This window comes from Macrobrachium nipponense, chromosome 26 (genome assembly GCF_015104395.2).
Source record: "Macrobrachium nipponense isolate FS-2020 chromosome 26, ASM1510439v2, whole genome shotgun sequence".
Classification (NCBI taxonomy): domain Eukaryota; kingdom Metazoa; phylum Arthropoda; class Malacostraca; order Decapoda; family Palaemonidae; genus Macrobrachium; species Macrobrachium nipponense.
The window spans coordinates 35694436-35708236 of record NC_087215.1 but is presented as its reverse complement, the minus strand read 5'-3'; the positions used below and the strand labels follow the sequence as shown (position 1 = coordinate 35708236).

Here is a 13801-nt window from a genome sequence, read left to right as displayed (position 1 = left end):
AGGAGCCGAATTTAACACCTTTAACCTGCGATCAAATAAGAATGCATGTGTATAAAAACCCTGAGGCTGGACAGAATTTAAATAGAAATATATAATATATATAATAAAAATATATATATATATATATATATATATATATAAATATATATATCTATATATATATATGCCACCGACCCTCATACATACACACACATATATATATATATATATATATATATATATATATATATATATATATATATATATATATATATACATATATATAATATATATATATATATATACATATATATATGTATGTATGTATATATATATATATATATATATATATATATATATATATATATATAATATATATGTTATATGTATTTAAGGAGGGTCAGTGGCAATCAAACTAAAATATAGCCATAAGGAACTTGAAGGAAGACATCTCAGGCATTTGCAAGGTTATTGCTAACGTTTTCAAGGCCTAGCCTCATTGTCAAAGCTGTAAAAATATACACAAATACACTAAAACATCATAACAGACTCGGACTTAAAAAATAATATGCTAAAAACTTTTAAACTGAATGTTTTGTACTTTTTTTAGCATTTTTAAGCCCAAGTCTTTTATGATGTTCTTAATGTATTCGTATATATGTTTTACGGCTTTTATAATGAGGCTAGGCTTTAAAAACGTTACCAATAAACCTTGCAAATGCCTGAGATGTCTTCCTCAAGTTCCTTATGGCTTATATATATATATATATATATTATATATATATATATATATATATATATATATATATATATATATATATATTTCACCATTAAATTCTGTCCAACCTCAGGGTTTTTATACATATGTATTCTTGTTTGACATATATACATATAAACACATACATCTATGTACGGAAGGAGAGAGAGAGATATTACTCACGATGATTTGCCTGACACGCTAAGACAAGGGAAGACCCTTCAGGCAGCGGTCCAACCCTGGGTCCCTCCAACGGACGCCCTGTCCCATCGGTTAGCTCCACATCCACAACAATTTCTGGAAGCAGAAATCGGAAATAATGAAGGCAAAGCTATGCTGTTACGAAATTATTCAAATAAATCGTGTTTGTAGAGCGTAGCATATTGAAAGAGCTTACGCGACTGCACACTAGCAACGCAGTAAAATAAAAGGTGAAATCCAACATTTCCCCTGCTTTTTTTATCCTTAGTGTTTGAGCGTATTTTTTTTATTTTTAAAAGCTGTCTGTGAAAGAGGTTTAACATCGAAATCAAATCTGATAGTCAAGTTCTCATATTCCCTTTCAACATTCAAAATGCAAATCTGTGTGAAATGATAAGAAAGGATTTGGAAATATCCAGCCTTCAATATTTAATAAAGTAATTGGTCCTAATACGCTACTTTTAATATATCTGTGACAAAACCAGACCAGAAATACAATTTGAATACAGTTCTCTTCATTGCAAATGTTCAGCGGCCAAACAGTACCTGGGACCGTGAGCAGAAGTCGCTGCGTCCAGGTGGGAGACATCCGGAAGTGGACGCGGCACCTGTACTCGGCCTGGTCTTTCTTCCGCACCTCCCGGATAACCAGCGACGTCCCTCCGGCCTCCAGAGACATCCGATTGCTTCTTCCTCCGGTCACTTCGCCCCTGTCAATCTTGTCGCGGGCGTCGTAGCTACGGGAGACATAAACGCAGGTATAGGGATATTTATAAACTGTACTACTACTCCTGTTAATACAAATGATAACGTTTTGCGGTAAAAGGGAGGAATCTCCTTCTCAACGGATCAGAGGTTGAATTAATATCGACAGAAAAAGGAATCTCAACGGATCAGGGGTTGGAATAATATCGACGGAAAAAGGAATCTCAACGGATCAGGGGTTGAAATAATATTGACATAAAAAAAGAATCTCAGCGGATCAGGGGTTGAAGTAATATTGACAGAAAAAAGGAATCTCAACGGATCAGGGGGTTGTTAAATAATAAACAGAAAAACGGAATCCCAACGGATCAGGGGTTGAATTAATATCGACAGAAAAAGGAATCTCAACGGATCAGAGGTTGAAATAATATCGACAGAAAAAGGAATCTCAATGGATCAGGGGTTGAAATAATATTGACAGAAAAAGGAATCTCAACGGATCAGGGGTTGAAATAATATTGACAGAAAAGGAATCTCAACGGATCAGGGGTTGAAATAATATCGACAGAAAAAGGAATCTCAACGGATCAGAGGTTGAAATAATATTGACAGAAAAAGGAATCTCAACGGATCACAGGTTGAAATAATATCGACGGAAAAAGGAATCTCAATGGATCAGGGGTTGAATTAATATTGAGGGAAAAGGAATCTCAACGGATCAGAGGTTGAATTAATATCGACAGAAAAAGGAATCTCAACGGATCAGGGGTTGAAATAATATCGACAGGAAAAGGAATCTCAACGGATCAGAGGTTGAATTAATTTCGACAGAAAAAGGAATCTTAATGGATCAGGGGTTGAAATAATATCGACGGAAAAGGAATCTCAACGGATCAGAGGTTGAAATAATATCGACAGAAAAAGGAATCTCAACGGATCAGGGGTTGAAATAATATCGACAGAAAAAGGAATCTCAACGGATCAGGGTTGAAATAGTATCGACAGAAAAGGAACTATAAAATAGAAAATAGAACTTAGGCCAAAGGCCAAGCACTGCGACCTATGAGGACAATCAGCGCTGAAATGGAAACTGAGAGCAAAAAAGGTGTGAAAGGTGTAACAAGAGGAAAACCTCGCAGTTGCACTATGGAACAATTGTTAGGAGAGGGTGCAAAGTAAGATGGAAGAAAGAGAATACGAACGGAGGTATAGTAAAAGGTATGAAACGGGTTGGCGCTGGAAGGTGCACTGACGGAATTACCCATCTACGAAGGAAAAAAGGAAGTATGAAGACACTTCACGAGGGAGAATAAGAGTAGAAAGCAATGATAGTGTGGATTATGGCTTTTTTTCTCTCTCTCGCTCTCTTTTATTTCAATTAACAGAATTTAAGACAGTTAAGTCTCTCTCTCTCTCTCTCTCTCTCTCTCTCTCTCTCTCTCTCTCTCTCTCTCTCTCCTTCGATTCAGTAGTATCCAGGGACATAGAATTTTTGCTGAGGTTGGAGTGAGGTTCCAGAAAATATTAATAATTGCAGAAGTGTTTAGTTTAAAAGACAACCAAATAAATTATTAGTATTTTTAAAAGATAAGCAACTATATTGGTGTAAATGTACAAAAGTAAGTATGTGTGCGTATGTATATTTTGAAAAAGGATTGATAAACCTTACAGATGCTTCATTTTAACACGGCTGGGTAATGAAATTCGTGCGAAACCGATGAAAACGATGGGACAAATGCCACACATTTTTAATTTCACCCAAAACAAAAAATGGCAAAATAAATCATCAGAGATCCTAACGTCAATAATGACTCCCATCCGAATTCTAAGAATGCCAAACGACGGAGGCTATTGATCAATTCCTTGATCGTATATTTTGATCTCTTCAAATATGGAATTCATTAATAGGAAATGAATGTCTGTGGACAGCGCTCGGGGGGACAATTTGTATTAAATGAATATAACCGTAATATTGCATAGGACTGCCACAAGCAATGCAGTGAATGCATATGCTGTCGACTGAGGTTCTCTAATAAAAGCCGGTTTGCATACGTTCGCGGGCTATTACACTCATGGAGTGTGCGGCGGGTTAAGGGTTGGGGGGGGGGGGGGGGGGGTGGCGGATTGCTTTTGGATACTCTCTCTCTCAACAATACTTTGTAATACATTGGCATTTTAAGAATGCAAATAAAAAATTAAACAAACAAAAAAAAAACCTTGGCATCACAATAATAATAAAAGTAAACAAACGCCGATTTGACTAAAACCGCGCCATTGTCCTTTAAACAAAAGGTTGCCCATTCCAAATATCAGTTTGAATTTTATATGAACATCGAACAATTCGTTAAATGCCTCAGCCATTTCAAAACATTTCTTCTAACCACCGAGTAATTTTAGCGTGGAAATTTTTGACATAACAGAGGATCTGTATAAACCAATACAGGCTCATGAGGATCAGTTTCTACAACCTTTTTTGGGGACATTGTAGTCAGCATATACAACAAAAATGATCTGCTAGATCAAGACGACTCTCTCCCGGCTTAGTTATAACAATGAAAAGCTTACTAGGCTCCACAATCATGTCTATAATAACTTTCTAAGCTTAGTACTCACAACAGATCATCGTTTGCCAGACAGTCCACATAATGATAACGGCTTATTCAGCGTAATTACCTAAATCCATAGTACCTTGCGAGTTTTACTGTTTACACCAACTGACTCACCAGGGGCACTTAACAATGCTAAAGACTTATCAAACTAGGTTAAGTTGCAAGATATACGGAGACATTGACTTTTCACATTCTGAACACGTAGAGAGAGAGAGAGAGAGAGGAGAAGAGGCGAGAAGAGAGAGAGAGCGAGAGGAAGAAGATAGAGAGAGAGAGAGTAGAGAGAGAGAGGTGGGGGGAGGGGTAGAGAGAGAGAGTAGAGAGAGGAAGAGGAGACATTTCTAAGATGATTTTGTCGTATATGTTAGCTGAGTGCTGATTTGCTAGGAAAAATGATTGAATTTGGTAGGATTCAGCCACAGATGTAGAGTGGAGATTGGACAACCCATGAAAGCCAAACCAATTTGTGACGCGCACTGCCTGGTGCCATCGTTATGGGTTGACTATTATGTAAACAATGTTGCAATACTTTTTAAAATATATTTTCTCGGCTGGCCATGAAGTTGTCAAATAAATTATGCACCATTTACTTAATACATTATGTACTGTATGCAGAAATAAAAATATTCAATTTTCCTGATATATTTTTAGTGCAATTAAGCCATAACATTTTGCAGATATGGCGACATTACAACATTATTATAATGCTGCATTGACAGTTAATTTTCTCAACAGTCTTTAAAGATTGATAATGATCCTTGTAGCATTTACCACGGACAATGTGTACTATATGTAGAAATAATTACATTACGTAATTCTGTCTGCTATTTTTTTTATTTCAGAGCCTGTGGAGAGGGACTGATAGAGAAAATGATCATTCCTGAAGGTTACACCCAGTAAGGCTATCTATGCTAAGCTAAGGTTAGGCTATATTAGGCTATCCTTGGTTATTTGATGATCAACCTTGGTTATTTGATGATGGTAGACTAGCTAGTTGGTAAAGTTTACTTTTAAAGCTATAATGTAGTATGAATTTGAAGTATCCTTTAGGGTAAAAATGATAATGGTAAAATTGAAGCCTAGCCTACGACCTTAAAGCATTCTGGTAAATCAAATTCTTGCGAGTTCTCTGCTTACAAGAAGGTTTGAGAATTTATTGATTACATGGTAAATAACAGTATAACACTTCATTAACACTTAAACTGTTAAACTGCAGCAGGCCTACTACTAGTATTTGGGAAAATTCTCAAACTCAACCATGGTTATATGGACTGACGATAGCTCTATATATGCTAATTTATTAAGCTATATGAATTTAATGTCAAACTCGCTTTAATGAAATCTTATTACACCATTCACTATTTTATTAGCACAGAAAACAGGCGTGTAGTTGACTTTGATGTAACACATTTACTTGAGGTTGTTTCAACAGTTATAAAGATTTTCGTGAATGAAAAAATTTCACTATCTTGTGAAATGTGATTCCCTGTTCCTCTGTGATCCTGTTTCAGTTTGGAACACAGTTGATGGCCTGGCACTAGGTGCCAGATGTGGCTCTGTTGGTGCTAGTCTCTGTAGTCACTGAGCTGCCATTTATGGGAATCAACACATAGCAATGGCGCCTCACTTGCACACAACAGCCACGTGGTTGTCCAATCTCTCCCCTCTATATCTATGGTTTCAACCGTCTGAATAGCCTATGAGGTCATTCAGCGCTGAAAAGGAAATTGAGAAGGAAAAGGTCTTAAAGGTGTAACAGGAGGAAAACTTCGCAGTGGCACTATGGAACAATTGTAAGGGGGGGGGGGGGGGGGGCAAAAAGTATGATGGAAGAAAGAGAATATGAACGGATTTACATTAAAAGGAATGAAAGGGGGTATACCTAGGGGCTGAAGGGACGCGACAAAGAACCTAAAGTAATGCCTACAGAGTACCACTTAAGGTGCACTGATGGAACTTCCCCCTCCCCTCACTACGGGGTAAATTCAAATACACTTAATACGATTAAACTTCAAATGAAAAAGGATTACACATATTTCTAGATAAAACAAAGATTAAACAAGAATTTCCAACTGTATCAAAATCGAATAATATCTTTACTGATTTCCTGGTGATACAGAATATAATCGCAACCACAATTGTCAACGCTCTATTGCTGATATTTTAACCGACTTTTTAAGTAATGTCAGTCTAATTACACGACTAAACAAAAAAAAAACAATATTTTTATGATGAGCATAAATGAAATGTGACCTGGTTGCTGATGGCCAACGGACATTGTGAAATCCCTGGAAAAACATTCATGTTATGAGAAATTTTTATAGAATTATTGTTAAGCATGAATACTATTGTTGCTCGATTCTTGAAGTATTTTCAGAATTATTTTGAATTGAAGTGTATCCTGTGTGATAGATCGTAAGTGGTTCAAACTAACCTTTTTAAAACTGACAATCAACACCAGTAATTTCTCAGGTGTTAATTACTGATTTTACAACATATAATCATCAACGTAGACTAAAAGAGTAAAATCTCAGTTTCTGTGGCGTTATTATTGTTATATACAGCCACCCCATTCTTGCAGCATTTTCATTCAATCTGTTTATCATTCTGAGTTATTTTGTAATGATGACTGCGTCTCTTTCTGCCATCAATCCTGTGTAACAAAAGGTAACCGGTCATTCAGTTCGTTTTATTTGGGTTGATCTCCAGTTTTTGTGTTGAGGTTTGAATTTTACTGGTCCTTGGATTCAGACTCCTAAAATACAATACATTCGAATAAAAGCAAATGAAATAAAATACTGATAGCAGGGCTGGAACTTGTTTTGGGAGGGGTGAGGGGGTGGGGGGAGATGTAATAAATATCTGTGCCCTCATTTGCTTTGACAAACACAGGTTATAAAATATGGTCTAATACTGGTCATATAAATTATTTCTTTGTATATTTGCGCAATGATAGTGACACACCAAAATTTGTAAATATACCCTGAGTTCCCGTATTTCAAAAATACTAATACTTTAAAAACACGATTCTACTCGAATACTGACAAACGTTACTCAGCTTAGTGCAATATATAGTCCAATATGATATACGTTTAGGTTGGGTATATTCATACTTGTATAAATATTTTTTCTTAAAGTATCTCAACAACATAATAGGAAACTGACCAGCTGGATAACCACATCCGGCCTATGGATTCTTACAAGCATAAATACAAAGCTCAAGAAGTCTTCATGTACATAAATTTTCAAGCTGCTCAAAGCTTTTTGCTCCTTAAACCTGGATATTAGTAGTCTAACTGAGAACTTAAAAAAAATATATATAAAATAAAAAGTCAAGGTGTCTAGTGGAATGGAATACAGAATTTAGGCCACAGGCCAAGCACTGGGACCCATGAGGTCATTCAGCGCTGGAAGGGAAATTGACAGTAAGAGCGCTTGAGAGGTGCAACAGGAGGAAGCTAAGTATTATATCTTAGACCACTGAGCTGATGAACAGCTCTCCTAGTGTTAGCCCGAAGGACTAGATATTTTTACATGGCTAGGAACTAATTGGTTACCTAGCAACGGGACCTACAGCTTATTGTGGAAACCGGACCACATTATATGGATAAATTAATTTCTAATCACCAGAAACTAATTCCTCCGATTCCACGTTGGATGAGCGAATAATCGAACTCGGGACTACCGAATCGGTAGGAGAACACGCAAACCACTCGTCCAACGAGGAACAGCAACAGGAGGAAAACCTCGCAGTTGCACTATGAAACAATTGTTAGGAGGGGGTGAAAAATAAGATGAAAGAAACAAAATATGAAGGGAGGTACAATAAAAGGAGTCAAGGTGTCTAGGAAAAATCTGATCTGGAATTGTACCTCTAAGGCAAAAAAAAAGCAATGAGATAAAGCCTTTTTATGGGTGTAATGTAAATAAGTGTGTATTTCTGTAATATAGAAACGTTAGTAGTCTTATCAATGCATGTCAATGTAAAGACATAAGGTACTTTACTTGTGCTCAAGTACTTTCTAGTTAGCATTCAGAACATTATTTTAGATCCTCCTTTATATGACACAGTATCGTATCAACCACGTACAATGCTTGCTCTGGTAACAACATATCTATACCATTTTCCTCCCACAAAAGGGCTATTTTTAAAATTATCGTTGAAAAATAAGCCATTGTCTTTCTCTTTCCTTGTCTATGAAAGATCTATCATTCTCTTTCAACTGGATCAATCTAGTTAAATCTGTTTCAATTTGGTTATAATATTGTTTTTCAACTACCCGCATTCAAGTATTTCATGCTAAGGCTCGTAGTCTTCTTTCCTATTCTATTATTTGACTTAGAACCGTTATAAGAAATTATTATTAATTCATTCTAGAGTGAATGCCAGATTATCCTAACACTCAATATCTTCCCTTCACTCGGGACAAATAAAAAGACAGTACCTACTGCAGTGTCCCAGCCCTCTAACACGGGCTGTTTTCCCCTAATGTACAGTGATTACGGCCGACTCCTCGTCCCAAAAAACAGACATCGTACCTTTGAGCATTAGGGGCAAAGCCTTCCCAAAATTGGATTTCTCTTTTACCGCATTTTGAAATGAAAAAGACCTCTGTTAGCTCCAGCATAAAATCCGAGGGCTAATAGGAGATGTCGAAGATATTTCACAAGTACACTTTCACAGTAATAACAACAATAATAGCAAGAGTAGTAATAGTATTATAGAAGTGATAAAGTAAAAGGAATTATGATTTGGATGGTAAGTCTTAAAAGATAAAAAACAATAAAAGCAAAACCACCACATCAACAATCATTAATAATAATAATAATAATAATAATAATAATAATAATAATAATAATAATAATAATAATAATAATAATAACAATCATAATAATAATGATAATAATCATAATAACTAATGAATAATAAGAATAAAAAAAAAATAAATAATATAATAATAATAAGAAGAAGAAGAAGAAGAAAAGAAGAAGAAGAAGGAAGAGAAGAAGAAGAAAAGAAGGAAGAAGAAGAAGAAATTGCAAAGTAAATGAAAACCTTCTAGGCGGGTAAAGGAGAACTGAACTCCTTGTAATTAAGGGAAAAAATTCTATTCAACGAATCTTGCGGAACTTGAATGCCAAGTGTTTTTCCAACTTGATTTGTTTGTGCGAGAGGAAGTGGAAGGGAATCCCAGTGATGAAAAAAAAAAAAAAATGTCATTTTGAAATGTTCCTTCACCAAGGTTCCTACTTAGTCTCAGGTTCGAAGTGCCGAGGTTATTCCAAGGTCAGGCGGAAGAGAAACGGATTATAGTATCCAGTTGTGTGGATTGAAATTATAAAAATAAAAATGATTAATAAAAATGTGTGAATTTAAAGGTGCTGAAAGAATAGAATATACGATTCAGGTCCAAAGCCAAGTGCAGGAACATATGAGGTCATTCAACTCTGCAATGGAAATTGAGAATATAAATGTTTGAAAGGTGTAACAGGAGGAAAACCTCGCTTTTGCACTATGAATCAATTGTTAGGAGACGGTGGAAAGTAAGATGGAAGAAAGAGAATATGAACGGAGGTACAGTAAGAGGAATGAAAGCGGTTGCAGCTAAGGGCCAAAGGGACGCTGCAAAGACTCGAACTTAGAAAACATCAATAACAATGATAACAATAATTGTTTATCTTTAGTATGTTTTTAGCAGACCTCCTAATGACCCCTACTTTCCTAAGGCTCAGGTCATCAACAGTTTTCTTGAACAACTTTGTCAATGGCTATTTCTGAAAGGGTACGGCACTACACTCTAAGCGCCATCTATTCTAAGTAAATTAATTCATCTACAGAATCGTTCTTAGGTGTAGCTAGACAGGAAAAATAATGCATAATAGCCCTGAATGATGAGAGAGAGAGAGAGAGAGAGAGAGAGAGAGAGAGAGAGAGAGAGAGAGAGAGTTGGCATTACGAAAGTTTAGACAAGATTTGAAGTTATTTTCTGAAATCTCAGCAGTTCGTCGATATGAATTGGCGACTGAATTCTAGCGCTTAGACGCAATTTGCAAAACCTTCGTTTTTTACGTATGAATATATAATCATAATGCAGCTAATCTTCACTTGGCAGCCAATTACATTTTCTCATGGGGGATTAAAAAGAAAAAAAAATTGCGCATCCACCCTCAAATCATCAAACATACCAAATAGCAGCCATCTTGCCTCAGTAGTTTTCATTTTATTTACAGTTAAAGTTAGCCATGATCGTGCGGCTGGCAACGATGTAGGCATGGGCGCCACCGTCCGGGTTTAAGTTTCATGGGCCGCGGCTCATACATCCTTATATCAAGACCACCGAAAACTAGATCTCTTTTCGGCGGCCTTGATCTTACGCTGTAGCACAGAAAACTCGATTGCGCAATCGAGTTTTCTGTACATCGTATAATCAAGGCCGCCGAAAAGAGATCTATCTTTCGGTAGTCTCGGTATAATGCTGTATGAGCCGCGGCCCATAAACTTTAACCTCCCGACGGTGGTGGCCATACCTACGTCTAACATGGCTAACTTTAACCTTAAATGAAATAAAAACTACTGAGGCTAGAGGGCTACAATTTGGAATGTTTGATGATTTGAGGGTGGATGATCAACATAGCAATTTGCAGCCCTCTAGCCTCAGTAGTTTTTAAGAGCTGAGGGCGGACAGAAAAAGTGCGGACGGACAGACAAAGCCGGCACAACAGTTATCTTTTCCGAAAACTAGAAACGGTTCTTTCATTAAAATTCCAAATTTCACAGACAATCTATAGGATAATGACGAGCCTGTTACGTGATAAAAAGGCTCGCAATACATCTATAACACATTGATATTAAAACGTTTGAATGCTTTCAAGTTCCTTTGCAATTGGAAGGAATATGGTGCCCTAAAGAAAACTGGACCGTAGCCTACCAGTAGTGAATCACACATCCCTGGAAATCTAGTGTTTTTCGATAAGGCTAATAACAAGGAAGTCTAGTGTTTTTCGATAAGGCTAATAAAAAGAATGTTCGTTTAAAGATAATCGTACTCGGGCAACTCATCTCTCTCTCTCTCTTTCGTAAACACACCAATTATTTTGACAGATAGCTTTAAAATACATATGGCAACCAATCACCACATAAAGCAAAGGTTTATGAGAATAGTACTGTATATTCGATTCTTTTTACTTCTATTTCAATGCGCGTTTCCCTCACATCCCCAAAACTACGCAGGTCAAATTCGTCAGTTCCTTGAACCACGTCTTCTATGAGTAATTAGAATGAATTTGTTACCGTTCCACTTAGATTTCTGATCAAGTAATATTCCTCTTTTGTTCTAAAATTAAAACTAACTGAACCCTGCCCAATATAATACTATTCTACATACATTTCTCCTATACAAACATTCCTTACCCTTCCAAAATCTCTAAGTACAAGCTACGGAACTTTTATTATTGCAATGTGTTAGATTTTCTTAATGCAATATAATACAGAGTGATTGTGGTTATAATAATGTGTAAACCGCACACAGTTGCGAGGGCCATCGTCCGCGACTCACTGGCCTAAAATCCACCAAAGTCGATCACTGTGGCTCATTCACGAACAGCATAAAAACAAATGAAATCATATCAACTGCCACGGTAGTTGCCGGATAGTCAAGCCCAGCCACCCAGAGTACACAAAAACCCCGACTTTGGCGCTTTATAACTATGGGAATAGTCAACTGACCGGGATGAAGCTCCTCTGGCTTTAGAGGCTTCCCACTAAGGTCTCTAATCATACCAAATTCCATCGAAATCCGTTCTGTCGTTACAGAGATCCAGATATCGATTTTAGCATTCTAGGGATGTGGTAGGGTGTGGGTGGGAGGGGGAACTAACATATTATCTGTGGAGCAATAATGGTATAAGATACAGCCGTGATACTTAGTTTTTCTGGAAGCTCATATTCTGGAGGGAGGGACACACACACACACACACATATATATATATATATGTATATATATTTATATTATATATATATATATATATATATATATTTATAAGTATAAATTATATATGTATGTATAGTAGCCCCAACGTGCCAAACCCACATGGTAGGCCTACCTGACGAATTAACATCTCCACAAGAGAACGACCGTGTGCTCGCCACATGGCTGAGAGAAACACAGACTCTCGTGATCACGTTCTATGTAAATATCTCCAAAATTGTTATCGTCACCTCTTTTGAATTGTCATCATTCTGTACATCATTCTGCCAGCTATTCAACCTATGTATACTTATGTTATGTTCATATATCTAATATCTATGTATCTGTCATTTTGCATCTGTGAAGAAACACAGGTGCCCAGAGTTAAACCCCTTCCTCAGTCTATCGAGAGGATGGGACTACTTTGCGGTTCGCATGAGCCATTGACCTTTGTGAATTTTGGAGGAATAAACTAGTTAGCTTCTGACTTGTAATGTCACCTGCTTCTCACTCACAATGGTGACTCCAGAGAGATGATCGACCATGCCAACACAATGACCCCCACACCATCAGTGAGAGCCTTGCAGCTGCCTCCATCCGACTACCGCCCTTCACACCTCACCACCCAGAAGCATGGTTTTTTATGGCAGAAACGATATTCTGCTCAAAGGAGATAACCTCCTTGACGCAGAAAGCAGACGCTGTCTTTATAAATTCCTGCTGGACATCTTCGAGCAGATAGCAGGATGGCTCAAAGAACTAGAAGCCCCCATCACCTACGACTTCCTGAAGGACCAGCTAAAATCTTCCTTCAGCATGCCGCCCACCCAAAGAGCAAAGAAGTTCCTCAATCACTTATGGAGCACAATAGGTGATGAACAGCCATCACACGTATATAAACAACTGCAGTGACTGATCACCCTGACAGCCAAGGGCACCCAAACTGAATCATCTTTGGACCTCGTGAGGGAGGTACTCCTCACCAAACTTCCCTGCCAGACAGTAGCAGCCATGCCCAAAGCCTCCACCATGCCCATAGAAGAGTTTCTGGTAATGGTAGACGAGGTACACACCACACAAGGCAGCAGACCCTTCACAGCCAGCATCAGCAGCACATCGCACCGAACATTCATCAGAAACAAAGAGACAGCAATGCAGACAAGCCAGCCACTCCCACTTACAAAGGATGTTTCCCCAAACAAGAAGCCAAAGGAAACCCCCACAAGCCACAGCTGAGACAAGAGCCTACTGACAGTATATGCTTTTTTCACAGGAGGTTCCAGAGCAAGGCAAGAAAGTGCAACAAGGGCTGCCAATTTTCAAAACACACCAACCAATTGGGCTGCACAGGCAACCCACCCATACTAGTGTCCGTGGGGGCAGGGGGCGGGGGCAGGCAGACAGGTTGCCTTAAAAGAGAAATCATGCCTGCCAGTGCTTCTTCCTATAGGATAAAAGGTCTGACATGGAGTTCCTAGAGAACACCGCAGCTTGCAGATCTTTTATCCCAGCTAGACCGGGCCAACGAATCAACCCCACCCCACCATCCTACCTACAAGCCCCGGCAGCTAGCAGAGCACCAC

General features: G+C 37.8%; 1 protein-coding gene across 2 annotated transcripts in view; it reads right to left on the bottom strand.

Moving 5' to 3' along the window:
• LOC135200187 (cell adhesion molecule DSCAM-like) overlaps positions 1-13801 on the bottom strand; it is a 361028-nt gene that overhangs the window by 126247 nt on the left and 220980 nt on the right. For both annotated transcript variants that reach the window (XM_064228563.1, XM_064228564.1), the window contains 2 exons: positions 1484-1674; positions 920-1033 (listed from right to left, as the gene is read on the bottom strand). In XM_064228563.1, the coding sequence (XP_064084633.1) occupies positions 920-1033; positions 1484-1674 (305 nt within the window). The remainder of the gene's footprint in view (positions 1-919; positions 1034-1483; positions 1675-13801) is intronic.